Source organism: Prionailurus viverrinus, chromosome B1 (assembly GCF_022837055.1).
Source record: "Prionailurus viverrinus isolate Anna chromosome B1, UM_Priviv_1.0, whole genome shotgun sequence".
NCBI lineage: Eukaryota > Metazoa > Chordata > Mammalia > Carnivora > Felidae > Prionailurus > Prionailurus viverrinus.
Window position 1 is genome coordinate 138,758,884 of NC_062564.1, and position 25,304 is coordinate 138,784,187.

The 25,304-nt window shown below is 40.3% G+C and overlaps 1 protein-coding gene across 6 annotated transcripts in view; it reads right to left on the minus strand.

Moving 5' to 3' along the window:
* Positions 1-25,304, minus strand: part of LOC125164628 (vesicle-associated membrane protein 8-like) — a 49,801-nt gene that overhangs the window by 13,435 nt on the left and 11,062 nt on the right. For 3 of the 6 annotated variants that reach the window (XM_047857465.1, XM_047857464.1, XM_047857462.1), the window contains exons 1-4: positions 22,279-22,410; positions 17,146-17,216; positions 10,961-11,057; positions 8,663-8,764 (exon numbers count right to left, since the gene is read on the minus strand). In XM_047857465.1, coding sequence (XP_047713421.1) covers positions 8,663-8,764; positions 10,961-11,057; positions 17,146-17,216; positions 22,279-22,356 — 348 coding nt within the window. In that variant the 5' untranslated portion in view covers positions 22,357-22,410. Of the gene's footprint in view, positions 1-8,662; positions 8,765-10,960; positions 11,058-17,145; positions 17,217-17,441; positions 17,550-21,038; positions 21,133-22,278; positions 22,411-25,304 lie in introns of those variants that run through there. The other 3 variants (XM_047857463.1, XM_047857466.1, XM_047857467.1) reach the window with 3 other exon arrangements.

Consider the following 25,304-nt stretch of genomic DNA (forward strand, 5'->3'; position numbering starts at 1 on the left):
CATGAACGGGGGAGGGGCAGAGAGAGAGGGAGACACAGAATCGGAAACAGGCTCCAGGCTCCGAGCCATCAGCTCAGAGCCCGACGCGGGGCTCGAACTCACGAACCGCGAGATCGTGACCTGGCTGAAGTCGGACGCTTAACCGACTGCGCCACCCAGGCGCCCCCAAAAAAAATTTTTTTAAATAAAGAGAAGTTTTAGGGTCATAGTAAAATTGAGTGGGAAGTATAGAGTTCTCACATGCCCCTTATCGCCTCCCTATACTCCTCCCCCTCCCCAAAGCTCCCCATCAACAACCTGCACTAGAGTGGTACATTTGCTACAATGGATGACCCCACACTGATGCATCATTATCACCCAAAGTCCATAGTTTACATTAGGTTTCACTGTTGGTATTGTACATTCACTTGGTTTGGACAAATGTATACTGACATGTATTCACCATAATATAGTATCATACAGAACAGTTCCACTGCCCTTAAATTCCTGTGTTCCACCTATTCATGCCTCCCTTCTCCCTAAGCCCTGGCAACAATTGGTCTTTTTACTGTCTCCATAGCTTTGTCTTTTCCAGAATGTCATATAGTTGGAACCAAGTACTGGCTTTTCATATTGGCTTCTTTCACTCAGTAATATGTATTTTTTTAAGTTTATTTATTTATTTTGAGAGAGACAGAGACAGATCGAGCGGGGGAGGGGCAGAGAGCTAGGGAGACAATCCCAGGCAGGCTCTGTGCTGTTAGCACAGAGCCGCGTGTGGGGCTTCACTCATGAAACCGTGAGATCATGACCTGAGCTGAAACCACGAATTGGACGCTTAACTGACTTGAGCCACCCAGGCGCCCCTCACTTAGTAATATGTATTTAAGTTTCCCACATATCTTTTCATGGTTTGATTTACTCATTTTTTTTAGTGCTGAATAATAGTCAATTGTCTGGATGTACCACAGTTTATCCATTTACCCATGGAAAAACATCTTGCTTGCTTCCATGTTTTGGCAAGTATAAATAAAGCTGCTATAACATCTGTATGAAGACTTTTGTGTGGACATTACTTTTCAACTTATGTAAATAACAAAGGTGTGGTTGTTGGATCATATGGTAAGAGTATGTTTAGTTTTGTAAGAAACTGCCAAACTGTCTTCCAAAGTGACTGTAGCATTTTGCGTTCCCATCAGTAGTGAAGAAGCATTCCTACTGCTCTACTTCGTTGTCAGCATTGGTGTTGTCAGTGTTTTGAATTTTGGCCTTTCTATTTAAAAATTATTTTCATGTTTATTTATTAAAATTTTCTTTAACGTTTATTTAGTTTTGAGAGAGAGAGAGACAGAGCGCAAGTGGAGGAGGAGCACAGAGAGAGGGAGACACAGAATCTGAAGCAGGCTCTAGGCTCTGAGCTGTCAGTATAGGGCCCAATTTGGGGCTTGAACTCACAAACCATGAGATCATGACCTAAGCTGAAGTCGGAAGCTTAACCGACTGAGCCACCCAGGTGCCCCTAAAGTCTTTATTTTTAAAAGTAATTTCCACAACCAACATGGGGCTTTAACCCACAACCCTGAGATCAAGAGTCACATCCTCTACCGACTGAGCTAGCCAGGCACTCCTTTAGCCCTTCCCCTCCTTTTTTTGAGAGAGAGAGAGAATGCGCATGTGCAAGTGAGAGTGGTGGGAAGGGCAGAGGGAGAGGGAGAGAGAGAACCCTAAGCAGGCTCCACACCCAGCATCAAGCCTGACTCAAGGCTCCATCTTACAACTGTGAGACCATGACCTGAGCCAAAATCAAGACTTGGACACTTAACTGACTGAGCCACCTAGGCGACTCTGGCCCATTTTTAAATCAGGCTGTTTTATGTTATTGTTGAGTTTTCAGAGTTCTTTGTGTATTTTGGATAACAGATGTATCTTTTGCAAACATCTTCTCCCAGTCTGTGGCTTGTCTTCTCATTCTCTTGACAATTTTTTGAAACAACCTTACAATCTGTCTCTTAATTGGTGTATTTAGATTATTAACTTTATTATTTTTTTATATAGTTTATTGTCAAGTTAGCAAACATACAGTGTATACAGTGTGCCTTTGGCTTTGGGGATAGATTCCTGTGATTTATCACTTATATACAACACCCCAGTGCTCATCCTAACAAGTGACCTCCTCTATGCCCATCACCCATTCCTCCTCCCCCCCCCGCCCCGCCCCTTCAACCCTCAGTTTGTTCTCTGTATTTAAGAGTCTCTTATGGTTTGCCTCCCTCTCTGTTTGTAACTACTTTTTTTTCCTTCTCTTTCCCCATGGTCTTCTGTTAAGTTTCTCAAATTCCACATATGAGTGAAAACATGATATCTGTCTTTCTCTGACTTATTTCTCTTAGCATGATACCCTCCAGTTCCATCCACTTTGTTGCAAATGGCAAGATTTCATTCTTTTTCATTGCTGAGTAGTATATATGTGTATATATATATATAGTACAGTAGTATATATATATATAGTACAGTAGTGTGTATATATGTATATATATATATATATATATACATATATATATATACACTACATCTTCTTTATCCATTCATCAATGGACATTAATGGACATTTGGACTCTTTTCATAATTTGGCTATTGTTGATAGCACTGCTATAAACATTGGGGTACATGTGCCCCTATGAATCAGCACTCCTGTATCCTTTGGATAAATTCCTAGTAGTGCTATTGCTAGGTTGTAGGGTAATTCTATATTTAATTTTTGAGGAACCTCCACACTGTTTTCCAGAGCGGCTGCACCAGTTTGCAGTCTCACCAACAGTGCAAGAGGGTTCCCGTTTTTCCACAACCTCACCAGCACCTGTTGTTTCCTGAGTTAATTTTAGTCACTCTGACCAGTGTGAGGTGGTATCTCAATGTGGTTTTGATTTATACTTCCCTGATGATGAGTGATGTTGAGCATCTTTGCCTGTATCTGTTAGCCATCTGGATGTTTTCTTTGGAAAAGTTAGACCATTAACTTTTAAAGTGATTATTGATATAGTTGGACTAATATCTACCATATTTGTTACTGTTTTCCATTCATTGTTCTTGTCCTTTGTTCCTATTTTATGTCGTCCACTTTATCCATGTTAACAAAAATGGCCATTCCAATGTAGCGTTATATATAAAAAGCTACAGCTGCAGAACAATATTAAATAATAACTTATTGAACACTTAGTATGTGCCAGGTGCTGTTTTAAGCACTTCACACATATTAACTCATTTAATTTCCAAACCACCGTATAAGGTAGTACTTTTATCATTTTATTTTCTAAAGAAGAAAACAGAGACTGAGAGAAATTAATAAGGTACTCAATGTTACACAGCTAGAAGCAAAACAAGGATTCAGACTCAAGTTCCAGAGATCAAGCCTTTACCCATTGTATTAATGACCTTAGTTTTGTGAATTTAAAATGTAGGTATAAACTTATGTTATATATATTATAAACATATAATGTATACAAAAATGTATACTTACATACATGTGCATACATTTATATTTATATGTATGTTTATACACATTAAAAATTCTGGAAGGTTATACACTAAACTGTTAAGAGTGCTCACCTCAGGGGGTTTGACTGAGATTGTAGGAGATACTCGTATTTTGCTTCATATACTTTTGTATTATTTTACTTTACTAATGAGCATTATTTATTTATTTTTGAGACAGAGAGAGAGAGAGGAGAGAGAGAGAGACAGAGCGTAAGTGGGGGAGGAGCAGAGAGAGGGAGACACAGAATCTGAAGCAGGCTCCAGGCTCTGAGCAGTCAGCACAGAGCCTGACGCAGGGCTCGAACTCATGAACTGCAAGATCATGACCTGAGCTGAAGTCAGATGCCCAACCAACTGAGCCACCCAGTTGCCCCAACTAATAAGCCTTATATTTTAAATAAAAAAAAAAAAAACCCTGCTCGTTGGCAAGTGATCAAATCCACCTCAGACAGAACTCTGATCTTGTTGGTTATGGGACCATGCAACTTACAATTGATGTTTTGTGAGGAGCTCACTAGGTAAATGTAGAAAAGAGGAGGTTGCTAGTTGAACTGTGTCCCCCAAAAGATATGTTCAATTCCTAACTCCAGGAACCTGTGAATGTTACTTTATCTGGAAATAAGGTCTTTGCAGATATAATCGACTTAAGATGAATGGTTAATTTTTTATTTTTCTTTTTGTTCCTTTTTTCTTTCTCTCCTTTTAAAAAATGTTTAAGTTTTTTAACCTAAGAGAATCATTGAAGATTTGTTAAGATAACGTATTTATAGTCCATTATTGGCATTCAGATTATACACACACACACACACACACACACACACACACATATATTTAAATCTCTCAAAACATTTTTCTTTTGTTAATTATAGTATAAGAAATTCAACAACTTTAAAAAATTTTCTACAGATTTAATGCTTACCAGGTTAGTTTATAAATGTTAAAAAGAAATGTCTTTGATGTCAGAAGTGTTAACTGCTTAAAATATGCATATTTTCATATGGTAACTAGTTTTTGGGGAGCTCTGTCAATAATATATTTTGGCTGTGTAGAATATGCAGAATTCTTCATAAAAAATTTATGAATTTAATATAAAAGCATCTATCCTTAAGTATTTTTTAGGCATTGTGGTAGACACACCCTATGGTGACCCCCAATGTATCACATCCTTGTAAACCGCCCCTCCCCACCCCCAAGTGTGACTTGCTTCTAATTAAGAGAAGCAAAGGTGATGGGATGTCACTCTTGTGATTATGTCACATTATATAATATTTAGTAGACTGGAGTGAGAGAGATTCCTCTGCTGGTCTTGACAGGGAAGCAGCCATACTGAGGACAGCAACTGGCAAGGACCTGTTGTTGTCAGTTCCTAGGACCTGAGGGTGTGCCCTGGTCAATAGCCAGTAAAAAGCTGCATCCCTGGCACAGCTGTAAGGAAATGAATTTTGCAACAGGCTCTGAATGAGCCTGGAAGCCAAATCTTCCCCAGAGCTCCTGGATGAGAACACAGCCTGGCTAACAAACTCACTGCCAACTTTGTGTGAGACCCTGAGGAGAACTTGTTAAGTCCTGCCTGGATTCCTGACCCACAGAACCTGGGAGATAATAAATGTGTGCTGTTTTAGGCTGCTGATTTGTACTGATTTGTTAAATACATAATTAGAAAACTAAAACAGTTATACTGAGAATATTTTAATACGGAAAAGTTCATATACAGAGTGAACAGTATAATGCAGAGTGAACAGTATAACCCATCCCTATGTACCCATCACCAAGTATCATCACATGGCCAATCTTGTTTCATCTATACTACTACCAATTACCTCTTCCCCAAATGTATTGTTTCAAAGCACATCCCAGACATTCTATCATTTTAATTTGTAAATGCTTCAGTTTGTATCTCTAAAAGATATAGCCTCATTTTTCTTAAAAATAAAACTACAACATCATTATCGTATCTATAAAAATGCCTTAATATCATCAAACATCCAGTTTGTAACAAATTTATAAAAAAAGTCATAGTTGTTTTGTTTTTTAACATTTGTTTTGCTGATCCAGGGTCCAAAGTCCGCATTTAGTTGATATGCATAAGTTTCTTTTAATCTGTGGATTCTCCTTAACTTTTTCCCCATTGCAATTTATTTGTTGAAGAAATTTGATTATTTGTCTTGTAGAGTTTCTCATATTCTGGATTTTGCTGATTGGATTGCTGTGTATCATTTAATGTGGTCACTGATCTCTCTATTTCCTGTAAACTGGTAGTTAGATATAAAGGCTTGTTCCTATTCAGGTTTGATGTTTTGGGCAAGTCTACTTCAGATGTGTGCTATATACTACTTACTGTGTGACATCAAGAAACACATAACTGATGACTGATTGTCTCCCTTATTGTGACCTTAGGAATAATCAATGGGTTTAGGTGTTTAAAAAAATTTTTCTTTTTTACATTTATTCACTTTTGAGAGACAGAGAGAGACAGAGCACAAGCGGGGGAGGGGCAGAGAGAGAGGGCAACACAGAATCTGAAGCAGGCTCCAGGTTCTGAGCTGTCAGCACAGAGCTGGATGTGGGGCTGGAACTCACAAACTGCAAGATCATGACCTGAGCTGAAGTTGGATGCTTAACTGACTGAGCCACCCAGGTGCCCCAGTGGGTTTAGGTATTTTGAGTCAGTTTCATTTCATTTATTATGAATTTCCCCATCAGCGTTTCACCTAATTTTTTCAGTCATCAATGATCACTGCCTAGATCTATTATTACATTAGGGATTGTAAAATAGTGAAATTTATTACCTCTTCTTTGTTTATTAGCTGGAGTATTTCTATATTTGGTCTATATAAAGTCCAAAAAAAAAGAAAACAACATTTTTCCCTATCAACTATTTGTTTTATCTGAAGTACAGTTCATATAAGAAAGTCAGAATAAATGGTTGAGCCTTTTATTTATTGGTTTTTGGAGTGATGAGGTGGATCCTTAGAATCTTCCAGAGCTGACTGACGAGGGATTATTCCCCCCCTTGATAGTATCTAGGAACTCAAGGAGTTTTAACCTATATGATGTGTTACAATCCACTGCAGTTATTATTCTTTTTGATGTTCAGTTATTCCATTACTGACAAGTGTTAGCTACTTCAAGTTGGCTCCTAAAGTCTTTTGACAAGAGTACAGTGAACTTTGAAAGCTTCCTTTTTTCTGGTATGACAAAATGTTTCTGGCTTATATGTTTCCTGCCTGACATCTGCAATTAAGTCTTATTCTTTTTAGTGTAAAATGGTATTTAGAGACAATAATCTAGATGCTAAGGGGGCACACTGCTACTGGGTTGGTCATTATTTCTAATGTTTTTCAATAGACAGCCTAGGAAATACTTTTATTTTTTATTTTTATGAGGTTTATTTATTTATTTTGAGAGAGAACAAGGAGCAGAGAGAGAGGGAGAGAAATAATTACAAATCACGAGGGGCCTGATCTCACAAACCGCGAGATCATGCCCCGAGCCAAAATTAAGAGTTGGTTACTCAGCTGACTGAGCCACCCAGGTGCCCCATTATACTTTTTTTAAAAGAGAAAAAAGGATTGATATATTTTCAGTGAAAAAAATTTCAATATGTAACTTTCAATTAAATTTTTCAGTATTTAATTTTCTTTAAAAATTTTTTTTAATTTTCAAGTAAAATTTAGGATTATAAGGTTTTACTCAATTCTTTGACTTTATATTTGAAACTATTGCTGAAAACCTTGATTCCTAATGACATTAACTTGATTACTCAAAGTAATATATTTATATAAACCAATTTTAGAATAGCAACACCAATGTCATTATTAACAATGGGACACTTGAAAATAAAAACTTTAATATTTATTTTTTAGTTCTTTTGTCATTAGGGTATAATCTCACTAGGAATATACAAATTGTTGTTTCTTAAGGTCGGTTGAAATAAATTTTCACTGTCTTTTAAGTCATCAGCTCAATACACAATTAGGTTCTATGCTGACAGCTCAGAGCCAGGAGCCTTCTTTGGATTCTGTTTCCCTCTTTCTCTGCCCCTCATCCTCTGTCTCTTTCTCTCTCTCTTAAAAATAAATAAACATTAAAAAAAAACCTATTAGTTTTTTTTTTTTGAGTTTTAGGGATTACTTTTTTAAAATAAAAAAAATTGTTATGGTAAGATATACAGAACAAAATTTACCACTGTAATGATTTAAAAAATTTTTTTTAAGTTTATTTATTTTGAGAGAGAGACAGCAAGAGTGAGCAGGGAGGGGCAGAGAGAGAGAGGGAGACAGAATCCCAAGCAGGCTCTGCACTGCCAGCTCAGAGCCTGATGTGGGGCTTGAACCCACAAACCATGAAATCATGACCTGAATGGAAATCAAGAGTTCGATGCTTAACCGACTGAGTCACCCAGACGCCCCTACAATTGTAATGATTTTTAAGTGTACAGTTCAGTGGCATTAAGTATATTCACATTGTTGTGCAATTATTACCACCATCCATTTCCAGAACATTTTTCATCTTCCCAAACTGAAACTCTATACCCCTTAAACACCAATTCCTCCTCTTCCTCTCCCCCAGGCTCTGGCAACTGTTGTTCTACTTTTTGTCCCTACAGATCTGACTTTAGGTACCTCATATAAATGGAATCACACAGTATTTGTCCTCTTGGGACTGTCTTATTTCACTCTAGGGACTATTTTTTAAAACTTTAATTTAATAGTATTCTATAATTATGTAAAATATTTACATGGTTCCAAAGTCAAATTTGCAAAACAAGTTTCATTCAGAAAGGCCTTGTTTCTATTCCTGCCCCTTATCCCTATGTAGGCAACCATTAAAATGTTTTTGATTTATCCTTTTCTTGCCCCCAATCTCCCTTTTTGTTTTTGACTATAAGCAAACAAATAAATATGTTTGTATTTACTCCCTCTTTCTTAAATGGCTGCATATAAGATTGGTAAACAAATAATGGTATACCATATATACTTTCTCTATCTTGCTTCATTCACTTACCAATATATTGAGGATATCATTCCTTATCATTATATAAGAATAGAAATCCTCAGTTCTCATCTTTACAGCTCTTATCTCCTAATTCCAAACTGATTTTTCAGCTGTCATACAATGTTTAGGAGTACAGTTGGAGGTTACATACCATATACTTCCCTAATACTTGTTGAAAATCTGCAGCAACTGCATTTGAAGGAGAAAAATGTTCTTGTGACATCAAAGGATTTCTCAGAAAAGTGTCGCTAACCTAGGGACATTAATGGAAATGTTTAACCTGTGTAGATAATTTAACTGGAGAATTACAGAGCAAATGTTTATTTGAAGCAAAATCTGGCAGAAATGTGAAGTAAACGAATATTGTATTTCCGCACTGTTTCTAGCTTTTTGGTGGGAGAGTGTCCTTTCTAATTAAAGATGCAGTATTTATGAAAACTGTGCTTGCTCAGTCTTCTCCACTGCTGCAGTACAGATCACAATCTCATGGAGTGAGACTGCAGATACCACTTGGAGCCTTTGGTATGTCTGAGGACTTGAGGGGAAGAGCAGATGTTCACCTCTGGGAGACAAAGAAAGATGGATGGCCATGATATTTTCTAAATAAATGTGCCCTCCTGCTCCTACCCTCAAAATCCACTCAACGATAACTAAACAATCCCAACTAAGTGTCAGGATACTATCTTTCAAACCCTTATGGTTGTTAAAGGACATTTCAAAGTCTCAGGAAGGAATTCTTTCAATTGTTTGTACTTGATGTTGTATTCCCCAGAAGTAGTGGTAAAATTTATGTGGTTGGCAATTTGGTATCATCTGGTTTTGAAAAGGTGGTAAAGTTGGGATGTTTTGTCACAGTAGCAGAGAGAAAAAATTAGAGTATAGTCAGTTAAATGGCTAACAGTGTTTAGTATCTAGACTCTAGGGATTGTCAAGGCATATCTGAAGAGTGAATTACAGTTCTTATGATCCTTGATTCTATATGTGGTACAGTTTGAGTTGTATTAAAGCAAGATGGTACACTAAACAAATGAAATATATACATAATTCATGAATATGAATGGAAAATAACAATTAGTAACTATAGGATAGCTGACTAATTTTTCAATGAATATTTTTTATTATAATATTGTTCTGAATTAAAAATTTGTGCATAAAATTAAAGATTAGTATCATTTACTTTTTTTTTTTAATATTTATTTATCTTTGAGAGACAGAGAGAGACAGAGCATGAGCAAGGGAGGGGCAGAGAGAGAGGGAGACACAGGCTCTAGGCTCTCAGCTGTCAGCACAAGAGCTTGACGTGGGGCTCAAACTCAAAAACTGTGAGATCATGACCTGAGCCGAAGTCGGACACTTAACCCACTGAGCCACCCAGGAGTGCCCTTTTTTAACATTTATTTTTGAGAGATAGAGACAGAGCATGAGCAAGGGAGGGGCAGAGAGAGAGAGGGAGAGTATCATTTACTTTTTTTTAAAGTTTATTTGAGAGAGAGAGAGAGAGAGTGAAAGAGTGAGAGAGTGAGCAAGCTGGGGAGCAGCAGAGAGAGAGAGGGAGAGAGAGAACCCCAAGCAGGCTCTGCACTGTCAGCATGGAGCCTGACAGAGGGCTTGATCTCACAAACAGTGAGATCATGACCTGAGATGGAATCAATAGTCGGATGCTTAACAGACTAAGCCACCCAGGTGCTCTAGTATCATTTACTCTTTAAAATAAGAAACAAATGTACTATCTGGGCTATAAAGTTACTCGAATAATGGGTTAGCCCTATTCTGTCTCTGAGACTGGCTTTTATAAAGTCTCCTTGGTGCTGGCTGGAGATCAAACTTGGGGTGATAATCAGCAACAGCTGATATCTATTGAGAAGGCTAATTAACCTTTAAGAAATTTATAAAATCTCATGAATGTATGTAAGTACATATACGTACGTGTTGTATTTACCATATTTTATATTTTCTGACAATTTTCAGTTAAAACTTCCCTAAAGATAGTACATCTTGATTAAACAATTTTTTTCTTTTCATTTAACTCTTATAATTGATTCATATTTTCAACCAGAAGTGTCTTGTATATAATTACCTGTAAATTAAATACACATGCTATTGAAAAGGTATATTAAATATTAGTAAAGTTTAATTTCTCTTTTACAGAACAAGATAAACACAAGGAGAGAGCCTAATAGATCTGTGTGGATAGTCTTTGCAGACCTTGCTTTAGGGTCAAGGGAAGTGTGGAAACAGGGCAGATGCAGGATAGAGTCAAATCTCTGAAGGTAAAAAAAAAAAAAAAAAAAAAAAAGAAATTTCTGAGGGTCATTAATAACTCTGCTTTATAGACAAATCAGTGATCTGCTTTTGGTTAGTGACACTATTACTAACACAGTATAAAACAGAGACCTCATAATTTCAATAACTGAAAAAAATCCTTAAAGTAGTGTAAGAAGTTACTTACGTTTTTAAGAAATGCAGATGGTGTTATAGTATCCAAGGCATTGTCTGTGGCACATAGGTAAGTGATTCCATCAGTAAAGAGAGTATGGTAGACAAAGCTTTGAAAAGAATACATTCATTTACATGATAACACTGAAGACATTAAGTACCCTCACAAAGAATATAATTTTGTTTTCAAGCTCTCATTAGTAGTATACAAGCTATATAGATAACTTTTCACAATAAGAATTAGAAAATCTTTCATATATGTGAAAAATTAAATTATATTAAATAGAAACTATAAAATTTGAATATGTATTTAATATAGTATCAGTAAAAATGAAATACAATAAAGAGAAAACTCTATATTTAAAATGACTTTGAATTAAAAAAATTTTTAATGTTTATTTTTGAGAGAGAGACAGAGACAGAGACACAGCACGATGGGAGGAGGGGCAGAGAGAGAGAGGGAGACACAGAATCGGAAGCAGGCTCCAGGCTCTGAGCTGTTAGCACAGAACCAGAAGTGGGCTTGAATTCACGAACCATGAGATCATGACCTGAGCAGAAGTTGAATGCCCAAGGGACTGAGCCACCCAGGCACTCCTAAAGTGTCTCTGACAGAATCACTCATTCCAAGACTGAATCAAGATTCTCATCTTGATCAAATAGAAAATGCTATGTTCACTCATTTTTACTATCCCTCTATCTTTATTTTTTAAAAAACATTTTAACATTTATTTATTATTGAGAGATAGAGAGAGACAGAACATGAGCATGGGAGGGGCAGAGAAAGGAGGAGACACTGAATATGAAGCAGGCTCCAGGCTCTGAGCTGTCAGCACAGAATCCGACCCGGGGATTGAACTCACAAACCTCGAGATCATGACCTGAGTCGAAGTCAGACGCTTAACTGACTGAACCACCCAGGTACCCCGATCCCTCTATCTTTAGGTAGACATATTTAATTTTGGTACTTCCTGGCTTTCTATTATGATAGATTAGAATTTAAAAGTTGTAAACTGTTAATACTAAATATTCTGAAGAACCAGATGAACTGGGGAGGGGAAATTAAACTCCCCTAGAGCGTGCAAAAGTGTATCTGAGCTGACCTTTTGTGCTTTCTCAGAGTCACATATTAGCAAGCTAGAAGACTCTTGGAAAGTACCTCTATCTTTACTGCCCAACAATCCAGAAAATTTAAAAACATGGCAACAAAAACAGTTGCTTGGTCCCTAGACTTTCATCTAGTCATTTTGAACACTCTATATCCAAATGGTTAACAGGCAACAGACCTGGTCAAATGCTAAACGAAAGTGATGAATCTTAGAAACAGGTAGAAAAGATAATCCCAGAGACAGCAAATGTAAGGCATGTGCCCTTTCAACGTAAATCCTTCATGTCTTATCATGAATACAATATGCTACATGTATATATATACCTGCTACAAATATATTTTTTTTAATGTTTATTTATTTTTGAGACAGAGAGAGACAGAGCATGAACAGGGGAGGAGCAGAGAGAGAGGGAGACACAGAATCGGAAACAGGCTCCAGGCTCCGAGCTGTCAGCAGAGAGCCCGACGCGGGGCTCGAACTCACGGACCGTGAGATCATGACCTGAGCCGAAGTCAGTCTTAACCGACTGAGCCACCCAGGCGCCCCTGCTACAAATATTTTTTTTTTTAATTTTTTTTTTCAACGTTTATTCATTTTTGGGACAGAGAGAGACAGAGCATGAACGGGGGAGGGGCAGAGAGAGAGGGAGACACAGAATCGGAAACAGGCTCCAGGCTCTGAGCCATCAGCCCAGAGCCCGACGCGGGGCTCGAACTCACGGACCGCGAGATAGTGACCTGGCTGAAGTCGGACGCTTAACCGACTGCGCCATCCAGGCGCCCCTTGCTACAAATATTTTTAATGATGATAATTGACTGATACATATAATCTCCACTTGGAAAATGTTTTTATTTCTAAATTGGGAGGAGTCTTTGTGGAAAAAAAGTTGCTAATTCTATCATCTCTCTGAAAGTTATATGTGTGAAGTAAATTGATATTGGATGTATGGGAGGAGATATTTTAATTTTATGCTTAGTATGTTATTACTGAGTAACATTCAGAAACCATATTTAGGGGCACCTGGGTGGCTCAGTCGGTTAAGCGTCTGACTCTTAGTTTTGGCTCAGGTCATGATCTCATGTTGTGAGTTCAAGCCCCGCGTGGGGCTCTGTGCTGAGACTGCAGAGTCTGTTTCTGATTCTCTCTCTTGCTCTCTCTCTCTCTCTCCCCCCCCTCTCTCTCTCTGTCCCTTCCCTGCTCACACACACATACACTCTCTCTTTCAAAATAACAATAATAATAATAATGATAATGATAATAATAAAGATCACTTGTCTTAAAAAAAAAAAAAAAGAAATCTTTAAAAGTTAAAAAACCCTGGGGTGGCTGGGTGGCTCCGTAGGTTAAGCATCTGACTTTGGCTCAGGTCATGATTTCACAGTTCGTGAGTTTGAGCCCCATGTGGGGCTCTGTGCTGACAGCTCAGAGTCTGGAACCTGTTTTGGACTCTGTGTCTCTCTCTCTGCCCCTCCCCTGCTCATTCTCTCTCTGCGCCCACCCCCCCCCCCACAAATAAACAAACATTAAAAAGAAAAAGAATTTTAAAAGTTAAAAAACCTTGATTACCTGATGTTCAAGATATACTGGTAACTAACAAAAGCGAGATGAGGAAAAGTGTGTATGATGTACTACCACTTATTTATCATTCTCATATTTTTTCCTAAGGGAAATGCACATATATATGCATGTGTCTCTTATAGGAAAAAAAGCAAAGAAAAAGAAAATGACAAACTAAAAACTTAGTCAAAATGGTTACCTGTGTAAGGGGAGAGGGAGAACAGTGCAGAGAGGAAACAATAAAAATTAGACTTTTTTTTTTAATTTTTTTTTTTAACGTTTATTTATTTTTGAGACAGAGAGAGACAGAGCATGAACGGGGGAGGGTCAGAGAGAGGGAGACACAGAATCCGAAACAGGCTCCAGGCTCTGAGCTGTCAGCACAGAGCCCGACACGGGGCTCGAACTCACGGACCGAGAGATCATGACCTGAGCCGAAGTCGGCCGCTTAACCGACTGAGCCACCCAGTCGGGTATCTAAAAATTAGACTTTTTGCAGGAAACTTGTTTTTTCAATTTGATTTTGGAATCACATATATGTTTTGCCTAATAATAAAATGCTATCAAATCAAACTTTAAGAGAGAAATGCTTAAAAATAAAAAACACAAAGACAAAAATGAACTTGACTTTGTATCAAGTAACCCAGACAAGAGACGATGGTGTGGTTCCTATGCTAATGGTGGAGGTGGTCAGGTTCTGGATATATTTGGAAGGTAAAGGCAACAGGATTTGCTGACGGGCTGGATTTGGATGTCAAAGAGACAAAAGTCGAGGATCAGAAAGGTTTCAGGCCTGAGGAACTGGAAAGGTGATATGTGGAAGACTGCAGGGGGAGGCTTGGTTTTGGACATAAGTTTGCAATGTCTATCAGATGTCCAACAGAGATGTGGAATAGGCAGCTGGATATATGAATCAGGAGTTCAGGAAGAGGTATTCAAAGGATTCAAATTAGAATGCACAATATAGGTAAGTAAATTGTAGATGAGTAGATGAGAAAAGTGTCTTTTTGAAATCGCACTGGCTAAGAAGTAAAAACAAAATTAGAATATCACCATTTTACACAAGGAATATCAATGGCTGCTAGCATGGCAAAAGGAGACAGAAGCAGACACATGTACCATCTCATGAAAAAAACACCTACAGTCTTGCCGTAGGGATCAAGCCTGTGGATTCAGCTGCCTGAAACATGGTATGCTGCATTTTGAATATGCAATCAGCAATACCAGAGTGTGGGAAACTCTACACTCTACAGGTTCTTCAATGATAAATTGTAAGGAAAAGAAAGGGATGGAGAGGGAAAATATAGAGATTTAAAAGACACCAAAAGATGGCACAAAAACAGACACATAGACCAATGGAATAGAATAGAAACCCCAGAACTAGACCCACAAACGTATGGCCAACTCATCTTTGACAAAGCAGGAAAGAACATCCAATGGAAAAAACACAGCCTCTTTAACAAATGGTGCTGGGAGAACTGGACAGCAACATGCAGAAGGTTGAAACTAGACCACTTTCTCACACCATTCACAAAAATAAACTCAAAATGGATAAAGGACCTAAATGTGAGACAGGAAACCATCAAAACCTTAAGAGGAGAAAGCAGGAAAAGACCTCTCTGACCTCAGCCGTAGCAATCTCTTACTCGACACATCCCCAAAGGCAAGGGAATTAAAAGCAAAAGTGAATTCCTGGGACCTTATGAAGATAAAATGCTTCTGCACAGCAAAGGAAACAACCAACAAAACTAAAAGGCAACCAACGGAATGGGAAAAGATATTTGCAAATGACATATCGGACAAAGGGCTAGTATCCAAAATCTATAAAGAGCTCACCAAACTCCACACCCGAAAAACAAATAACCCAGTGAAGAAATGGGCAGAAAACATGAATAGACACTTCTCTAAAGAAGACATCTGGATGGCCAACAGGCACATGAAAAGATGTTCAGCGTCGCTCCTTATCAGGGAAATACAAATCAAAACCACACTCAGGTATCACCTCACGCCAGTCAGAGTGGCCAAAATGAACAAATCAGGAGACTATAGATGCTGGAGAGGATGTGGAGAAACGGGAACCCTCTTGCACTGTTGGTGGGAATGCAAATTGGTGCAGCCGCTCTGGAAAGCAGTGTGGAGGTTCCTCAGAAAATTAAAAATAGACCTACCCTATGACCCAGCAATAGCACTGCTAGGAATTTATCCAAGGGATACAGGAGTACTGATGCATAGGGCCACTTGTACCCCAATGTTCATAGCAGCACTCTCAACAATAGCCAAATTATGGAAAGAGCCTAAATGTCCATCAACTGATGAATGGATAAAGAAATTGTGGTTTATATACACAATGGAATATTACGTGGCAATGAGAAAAAATGAAATATGGCCTTTTGTAGCAACGTGGATGGAACTGGAGAGTGTGATGCTAAGTGAAATAAGCCATACAGAGAAAGACAGATACCATATGGTTTCACTCTTATGTGGATCCTGAGAAACTTAACAGGAACCCATGGGGGAGGGGAAGGAAAAAAAAAAAAAAGAGGTTAGAATGGGAGAGAGCCAAAGCATAAGAGACTGTTAAAAACTGAGAACAAACTGAGGGTTGATGGGGGGTGGGAGGGAGGAGAGGGTGGGTGATGGGTATTGAGGAGGGCACCTTTTGGGATGAGCACTGGGTGTTGTATGGAAACCAATTTGTCAATAAATTTCATAAAAAAAAAAAAATAAAAAATAAAAGACACCAAAAGAAAAGAGCCGGCAGGATTAGGCACTCATGTTTGAGGTTGCCTATTTGGGTTGAGGCAATGAAGAAACAGGGTGAGTAACTGCTATAGAAGCTGGAACACTGGTTGGTTTGGGGGAGAGGGAGAAAGCTGTGGATGGGACAGGGCACATGGCCAAAAATATTCTGTATTTTTGGCTTGGATGGTAGCTGCATTTGGTGGGCAGGTTCCCTTGTAAAGCTTCATGAAGTTATCCTTTTGCTTGATGTGGTTTTTGTATTTTGTTTTATTTTACAGTATAAAGGTTAAAAGAAACTACTCTTGAAAAAACCAATGGTGAGTCTAAAAATAATAGACGCTCTCTTACTCTCCACCTGTTCTTTCACTAGCAAGATGTTTTCAAGACTGGCTTAGGCCATACCATGTAATGTCCCAAGTATAGCTTAGAGTGGTCTTATTAAAGATTTTTCAAGTGGAAGTTTCCTTTTTTATTAAAGAAATATTTTGGGTATACTAAAAAAGTATGAAGAATAAGATAATGAGAACACTTTAGACCTACCATCTGCTTAAAATGTTACAGATACCATAATGTCCCATGTATACGCTTCCCCAACTTTGTTTTTCTCCCTTCCCTTTGCAGAGGTAACCACTATCTTGAATTTGGTGTTAATCATTCTCATCTGATCTTATACTTTTACATATAGACGTTCTCTCTTCTGAAGGTTCAATCAAGAGCATGTGCAACCAACATTTTTTTCTCATGTCATTATTATTGCTAAAAAGCAGACCTTTATTAGAATGTAACTTACCTTCCCATCTGCATTATGGTCTTTGGCTCAGCTCTAAGAAGAACCATTCGAAGCACTGTTGCCGCTGCTTCCTAAAAATAAATTATCAGCGTTTACTTTGTGGACGATTGTAGTGTCTTTCATTATGCCTCCTCCTAAATTTACCAATGTTCTCACTGGTTTATTAAAGAACAAGTGTTCATGAGGAGAACTAATGGGTAGTCATAATACATGGTGAAAGGCAAGTTATAAAATATTCATTTGAATCTGAAGGAAAATATTAAAATTACACAAATATATGTTGTGTGGATACTTACATGTGCAAATGCAGTTTGCTTAGAGTTACAGCTTACATATGGCTTTAAGGCTGGGAAGCACTATCTAATCAAGTATCTTTTCAGTGTCACTGAAATATGTAAAAATGTTAATGGGTTAAAAGTATTCAGCTCTTATTCTCTGAATATCCTAAGCAGTCTTTCTTTAAAGATAAAAATTTTTATCCAATATTATTTACTGATCTCTTTTTATGAAACAAATAATTGCCAAGATCCCTTATTATCTGTTTCTTATAAGGCTCATTTTCTGGGGGAAAATGTGCAAGGTGTTAATGACTATCCAGAATATCTTAAATATAGTTAATTGTATGGAGTCCTATTAATTTACTTTAGAAGTGTGAAAGGAACCTGAAAGTTACCTAGGAAGACTTGAATAGTCACATTCCTAATTAGCTTTTCCATTTCCACAAAATGACACTTGAAATAAAAACTTTTGGGGAGGGAAAAACTTATTATTAATAGTAGAAAGTAAAACGTGAAATTCTTGGTAGTGCTTGAACAGTCCAGGCGGTATTGTCCAGGGGAAAGATTTCCTATGAAACACAAAAAATTAAGGGGATATATAAACTTTCAGTTACTATATTATCATTACTGGAACATTCTCCTAGCTTTCACCAAGTGTCCTTTTTAGGTTATATACACAAGGAAATCATAGCAAAATCTGAAATAAAGTGAATGGCAACATGAGGCAGGAACACGACTGACAAAGTAGGCTCTAGCTCTATTTCTGGAATTACTGTGCTACACATCTTAAGAAAGTGACTTGTCTGGGTCTGTTTCCTCATGTGAAGAATGAAGGAATTGGGCAAGACGCTCTCTAGAGTCCTGTCCAACTCCAGGACCCTTTAACAGCAGCGGATTTGATCTCACAATTAAGCTTTGGTAGATACTAATACTTTTCTAATGAATGTAAAATATTTGTGACATTAATATTTAGCACTGAGGAAAGACACGATAGACTGTTCCTTAAAGCTCCTTGTCACCCTTTTTCTTCCCCCTGGTCAGCTTTCTGCACAGCAGTCATGCCAAACCTTTAATCCTCTCCTCTAATTGCATACTGGTCCAGCCCATTCCACTGTCTTACTTTCCTGCATGCTTCATAAAGAGAGGCCTTCGGCCTTATGAATTTCTTTAGCTTTCTGTCTCTCTCCTTCCTTAATTGTTTGTTTTTAAGTTTAGTTATTTTTGAGAGAGGGAGAGAGACAGAGCGATTAAAGGAGGGGCCAAGAGAAAGAGGGAGAGAGAGAGAGAATCCCAAGCAGGCTCTGCACTGTCAGTGTGGAGCCCAATGTGGGGCTTGAACCCACGAACTGTGAGATGATGACCTGAGCTGAAGTTGGACGCTTAACAGACTAAGCCACCTAGGTGCCTGTTTTTTTTTTTTTTTTTTTTAAGGTTTATAGTTTTGAGAGACACAGAGATTGCAAGCAGGGGAGGAGCAGAAAGAGAGGGAGAGAGAGAATCCCCGGCAGGCTCTGTGCTGCCAGTGCAGAGCCCTACTTAGGGCTCGAACCCATGACCTGAGCTGACATCAAGAGTCAGACGCTTAACCTACTGAGCCACCCAGGTGCCCCAATTAGTTCTTTATGAGAACCTACTGTATACTATGGATCATACACTGCAAAGACAGAGATGACATTCCTTGTCTTGAAGGAATCTGATCAGAAAAAGAAGATTCCAATTCAGCCTGGTGAGTAGTTTCTTAAAGGTATGTAAATTAGCCTAGGCATAGAGAAGGCTTCAAGGAAGAATTGAGACAAGTTTCAAAGTCCAGAAGAGGTTGTATTACTAAAAAGTGGAGAAAAATGGGGTTCCAGGGAAAGGGAATGGAAGCTGCAAAGGGAGACCTTGGTGAGATCAGCATGAAGTTCAGGGTAGCCAGAGCACAGGAATATTCAGGAAGAGAAGGAGGCAGTCATGGAAAAGCCCTACCACGTAGGGCCCTGAATTTCAGGCTAAAGGAGTATGGACTTTACTCTGAATGTAATCAGATGCCACGAAATGATTTTAAGCAGGGGAGTGACTCATATTTGCTTTTTAGGAACAATCACTTGAGTAGCAGTGTGGAGGCCAGTTCTGAGAAGGATAAGGCTAAAGTCTGAGAGATCATGCCTAAGAGGTATTTTTTTTTCTTTTCTTTTTTAAGAATTTTATTTATTTATTTATTTATTTATTTATTTATTTATTTACACAGAGGGTGCAAGTGAGCAATGGGCAGAGAGGGAGAGAGGGAAATTGAGAGAGAGAGAGAGAGAGAGAGACAGACAGAGAGAGAGAGAGAGAGAGAGAGAGAAGCAGGGTTCACCCAAAGCAGGGCTCGAGTTTGTCCGATGCGGGAATCAAACTCACAAACTGTGAGATCATGACCTGAGCCGAAGTCAGATGCTTAACCGACTGAGCCACCCAGGCACCCAAGAAGCATTTTCAATAACCCTGGTATCAGGTCCTAGAAGGTTCAGAAGCAAGGATTTGGTTTTAAGACATATACTGGAGGTAGAACTAATAGAACACAATGACAAATGAACAAATGTAAAAGTGAAGAATGGGCAGTTGAAGAGGACTCTCCAGTTGCCAGCTTGAATGGCTCAGTAGAACTACTCAGCAAGGTGAGAAACAGATGAGGAGGAATCTTCTAGGAAAGATTATTAGCTCTGGACATGGTATGTTTGAATGTCTATTGGGCAATGTAACTGTGGAGAGAGATCACTCTGGAAGTGGACTTGGCAGTGGTCAAGGTAAAGGTGTCTACGGGTGTGAATGAATGTATCAGGTTAAAAGAGGATGGAAGTAAGAACCTTGAGCAACATAGCACTTCAGGGACTGGTAAAGAGAGCCAGGAAGGAGACCAAGTTCTCTGTCTCTATATGAAGACTCCTCCATTCCCCAAGAGAAAGAAGACATTCTTCTGTCCCAAGAGTCACATCTCCACTGCTATGCTGGATTCCATTCCGTTGAGCTCCTTCAGGGCTTACCGTACTAACTCCTCCTCTCTTAGATCTTCAACCTTTTCTCCTTCCCATTAGCCTACATACATTGAGAATCTTCCCTGTTTTGAAACATGAGGCCCCTTCCTGGATCACACTTCCTCAGCTTTCACTCTGTCTCCCTCCCTTTCTAAATTCTCGTAAAGATGGTCTAACTACACTCACCCTACTTCCTCATCTCCCAATCAGTTGGCCCAAAGTTCCGCCTCTACCACTTCTTCCAAACTGCTAACTATGTGGTCACCAATCACCTGCTGATTGTAGAGTTCTAGGAGTACCTTTTAGATCTTGTTCAACTTCTTTGGGGTATAAAACATTCTTGTAACTCTCTTCCCTTGGCTTTCAGGACACCACTGCCCTCATTTGGTGTCCCACTTCTCTATTTTGCTCCTGAACAGTGTTCTGCCCTTTGGTCCTTTTCTCTCCTCACTCCTATACTTTTCTTTTCCACCCCCTTTTACTATCCTCAACTGTTAGCCCTGACCCTCTGAGGGCTACCCTATTGGACATTTTTCGACTTAAATCTTTTGGGAATAAGGTGGATAAGGAAGTACATAAATAGATTGGCGTCTTCTAACAGGCAACAAAATCCAACCTGTCTCAAACTGTACTCTCTTCTCCTACATTCCCTCTGACTTCCTCCCTCACAATCCTGCTCCATCTGTAGTTTCAATCTTGTTTAATGCCACCTAAGAAAAAAATTTAACAAATCATCACATTGTACACCTTAAATTTACACAGTCATACGTGAATTATGGCTCAGTAATTGTGGGCGAAAAAGATTAAAAAAAAAAAAAAAGAAAAAAATGGAGAATCACCTTGGCATGACCCTATTCCCTTAGTTTTACAAAGTCTCTAGGATCTGCCCCCTCCTTCCCATTTGCACTGTCATTCGCCCTTACCTCAGGCCCTTAAAACTCCTAGAGAACAATACCATCCTAACTGGTTCTTTCCCCTTCAATCCACCTTCCATATTGTAACTAGACCAAATTTTGTGGAAGATGAATCAGATCCTGCTATTAATGAATTTAATTGCTCAACAGGTTCCCCTACGATAAGAAAACAAACTAAATATAGGACTCTTCCTTAACTAACCTCTGCCGGCTTTCTTGACCTCATCTTTAGCCCTTACATACTGTGACCCTGTGCTCTAGCCACACTGAGGTTCTTGAGGTTCCCCCAACACACTATGCTGTTCCCTCTGAATGCAGGAGTCCCCATTTTCCTTTCCCGTCCCAGGCTAACACTAACTCTCAGAAGGCTTCTACGCCAAGCACCCTAATATCACCTCCGCTGTGGTCAGCAAGCGGCCACCCATCCTGAGTGCTACAGACGCAATCCCGACCTATCTCCACTGGCAGACTTTTTACACTGTAGGACAAACTGTATATAGCCCATGGTCATAAAGAGACAACGAGCTCATCAATGGGCAACTCCGGGTCCCGTTTTCTCTTCAAATAACACCTTTACCAAAAACACATGTTCAATAAGTGTGTTTTGAACTGCAAGTCATTTCTCCGCAGGGGAAAGAAAATCTTTTTAAGGGTCTCCGGAATTGCAGCAGCACATGGCTACTAATCACGGCCAAATGGGTCGCGCGCACCACCAACCCCAACCCCCAGGCGGCGCACGTGTGGCTCCGCAGTTCGGAAGCGCGCCGGCGCTCGCCCGGGATTCACCGCCTCCCAGAAGCAGGCCTTTCTCGGGGCGGTGCCTCTCGTCCCCAGTGCAGGTTCCCAGCCACCCGGCAGCGCAGTGTCCTGAGGGGAGGACCCGGCAGGCGCCACCCTTGAAGTGCGGAACCTGCCAAGGCGGAGGTCCGGACCCAGGGGTACCTGATAGGAGCCGCCGGTCAGGGACAGCTCCGCTAGGACCGCTCGGCCATTAGCAATACAGCTGTAGGTGATCGTCATGGCAGGCGAGCCGGTTAAAAAAACACCTCCCGCCGCACCTAACCGCCCGACACAGCCTCGGGGCCGTACCTGGGGCGGGGATCCGGGCGGTGCTTGCGCAGGCGCGAGGAGCGATCGATTGGCTAGGAGGGTGGCGGGGCCGTCCCTGGTCTGGGCAGAGCCTATGAGGAGACGGGGGCGGGGTTTCGTAAAAAGCGAGCTTTGGGTGAGTGAAAACTTTCTCCTTCGTCGTTATCCTCAACATCTTTTGGTGAGAGCCGGTTTACTTCACAGTACTTACCTACCTATAATTCATTCACAGTCTACGACGTGTAAAGTATAGCCCTTGACTTAAAATACACCAACTCAGCAAGTATTTGTTGAAACCCCACAGTGCAGGCCCTGGCCCCTGGCGTTGGGAGTTCGTATTCTGCAAGTGGTTACAGAGGCATAGGCAGGCAGACGCCAATCTCAAGTGGCATGTGTGTGCCGCGGTGGAAAGATAAACTGAGTTGCAGAAGCTGGAGCGGAGGCAGCTAATTGTCCTTGGCAGAGGGAGCAAAGCTTCCAGTGTCCTTCTGATTTAGGAGGGGTTGATATTCTCTAAGTGGGGAAGGACAGGACAGTTAACAGAGGGAACTGCTTTTGTCAAGGGTTTAGAGTGGCACGTGGGTTTAGGGAATGCATAGGAGTGAGTGTGGTAGGGTTGGGTAGGAGGTGAGAGGGTAGGAGTGGTAGAAGGACTTGTTGTCCTAGATCTTGAGTTCCCTGACAAGACTTTTTTAAAATATAAGCTTAAGAGAAGGTCATATATTTTCATTAGCAGGCTGTCGTGGTGGAGTGAAAAGAAGTTAGACAAACTTGGATTAAATATAGGCATTGTTCCCGCCCCCACCTCCTGTCATTTGGAGGACTGGGGAACTCTTGATCTTGGGGTCATGAGTTTGAGCCCCACGTGGGGTATAGAGATTACTTAAGTAAAAAAAAAAAGGGGCGCCTGGGTGGCGCAGTCGGTTAAGCGTCCGACTTCAGCCAGGTCACGATCTCACGGTCCGTGGGTTCGAGCCCCGCGTCGGGCTCTGGGCTGATGGCTCAGAGCCTGGAGCCTGTTTCCGATTCTGTGTCTCCCTCTCTCTCTGCCCCTCCCCCATTCATGCTCTGTCTCTCTCTGTACCCCCCCCCCCCAAAAAAAATGTTGAAAAAAAAAAGTTAAAATAGGCATTGTTATTTACTCTGTGCCTTTATTGTAACTTAGCCTTTCTGAGACTCAGTTTCCTAATCTATAAAATGGGGAAAGTCATCAAGTTTAAGTAATTAGGCAAAATACTCAGCATACCGTAGATAAGCAATTGCACCCTTAGTGTGATAAATACATTAATGAGAATTACTTTCTTGCTCTCAGTGGTATAACTTTAAAAGAAAAGCAATCGATGTCCTTCTGGGGTGATTGGCAGAGGTGAAGACAGGTAATCAATTGAGCTTATTTTAACCCAGTGCAGTCAGATTGGGTTTGACAAGGAGGTAGCAAAACTTGTCTGGACGGTGGCTCCTGAGGAAAATGCTTTGTTGAATCATGTATACTCCTATATAAAGGAAATCTTGAATCAGTGTGTCTTATCAGCTTAGAGAGAATGTCTTGTGTTACAGGTGGGGGTCACTGAATTAAAAGCATTGGTCACATTATTTGTATGTAGGAACATGAAATACATTAATTCTGAGGTAATCGTTGGAATATTTGTTTTGTTTTTTAAGATTTTATTGTTAAGCCATCTCCACACCTACCAACGTGGGGCTAGAACTCACAAGGATCGCTCGCTCTACCAACTGAGCCAGTCAGGTGCCCCTCGTTGGAATTTTCTTGCTTACAGTGAAAATAAGCTGAATAAACTTGGCCAAATTGCAGCACCCCTTGTGTTTGGTAAGTGGTGGAGCCAAAAGAGACTGGGCAATGAAGTCATGAGCTGTAGTAATGACAACATGCATCTGGTAGTTGAAAGGGTGTATATGGGGCCTTCCTCATCTCAGTCTCGCCTTGTCCCATTGAAACAATCCTGTAAAGCAGGTGTGATGGGTTCAGTTTGCACAAGCCACAAATTCAGGCCCACAGAAATGCAAAATGTAAATTAAAATACAACTCTATCTTTCTTTGAGCCCCATTTTACCTGATATCTGAGGCTTAATCTAGTCAGTGCCAGGTTTCCTCAGTCAACTCCAGATTTACTTCTTCCCCTCTTTCTATCCAGGGTAGGGGCGGCATCTGTGTGTGTGTGAGGGCCCTGGTGGTGGGGGAGACCTGAGTCGTGATAGTCATCTCTTTAAGGTGGCTCCTGCTGCTAACGTTTGTTTTCTGTCTCGGGTCACCAGTTCACACACTGCACTGGGAAACTCAAGGCACCTTCAGCCACTCTGGTGGTCTCTCAGCCACTTTTGTAGCCCTCCTGGGGCGAGGAAAACTTTCCCCTGCTCCCTCATGCCATTCTGAGGTGGTGGGAGGCTTGAGAGGCCGTCTCGGGCCTCTGGCCAACACACCATGCTGCCGCCCCTCTGGTCATGCTGTCGTCGTGCTGTCATTCTGTCGTCATGTGGGAAGCAGCTCTTGGACCTATCTCACCTGGGAAGCAAGCCCTTGGATCCCCAATTAACTGAGAGCTTTCTCATCACCACACTCCGTCACCCCTCACCTTCCAGCGGGGACTCTAGCTAATTGGATTGCTTCCTTCGGACTCTGTCCTCTCCCAGCCTGTGGAAACTCCAGCAAGTTTAGGTGGGGAACCTCCTACCACCCAGGGCATTCTTCCCAATTTATGGCATTAATGTTGGCTTCTGCTGCCTAAAACTTTTCTTTTCATATACTCTCTCTTCAGGGAGTTTCCAAAACCTACTTTGAAACTTGAAGAGCTGAGAATCTTTTCCTTCTTCCCCTGCTCTTCCACCTCTGCCCCTTCTCCTCCTCCATTTTCTTTGTTCTC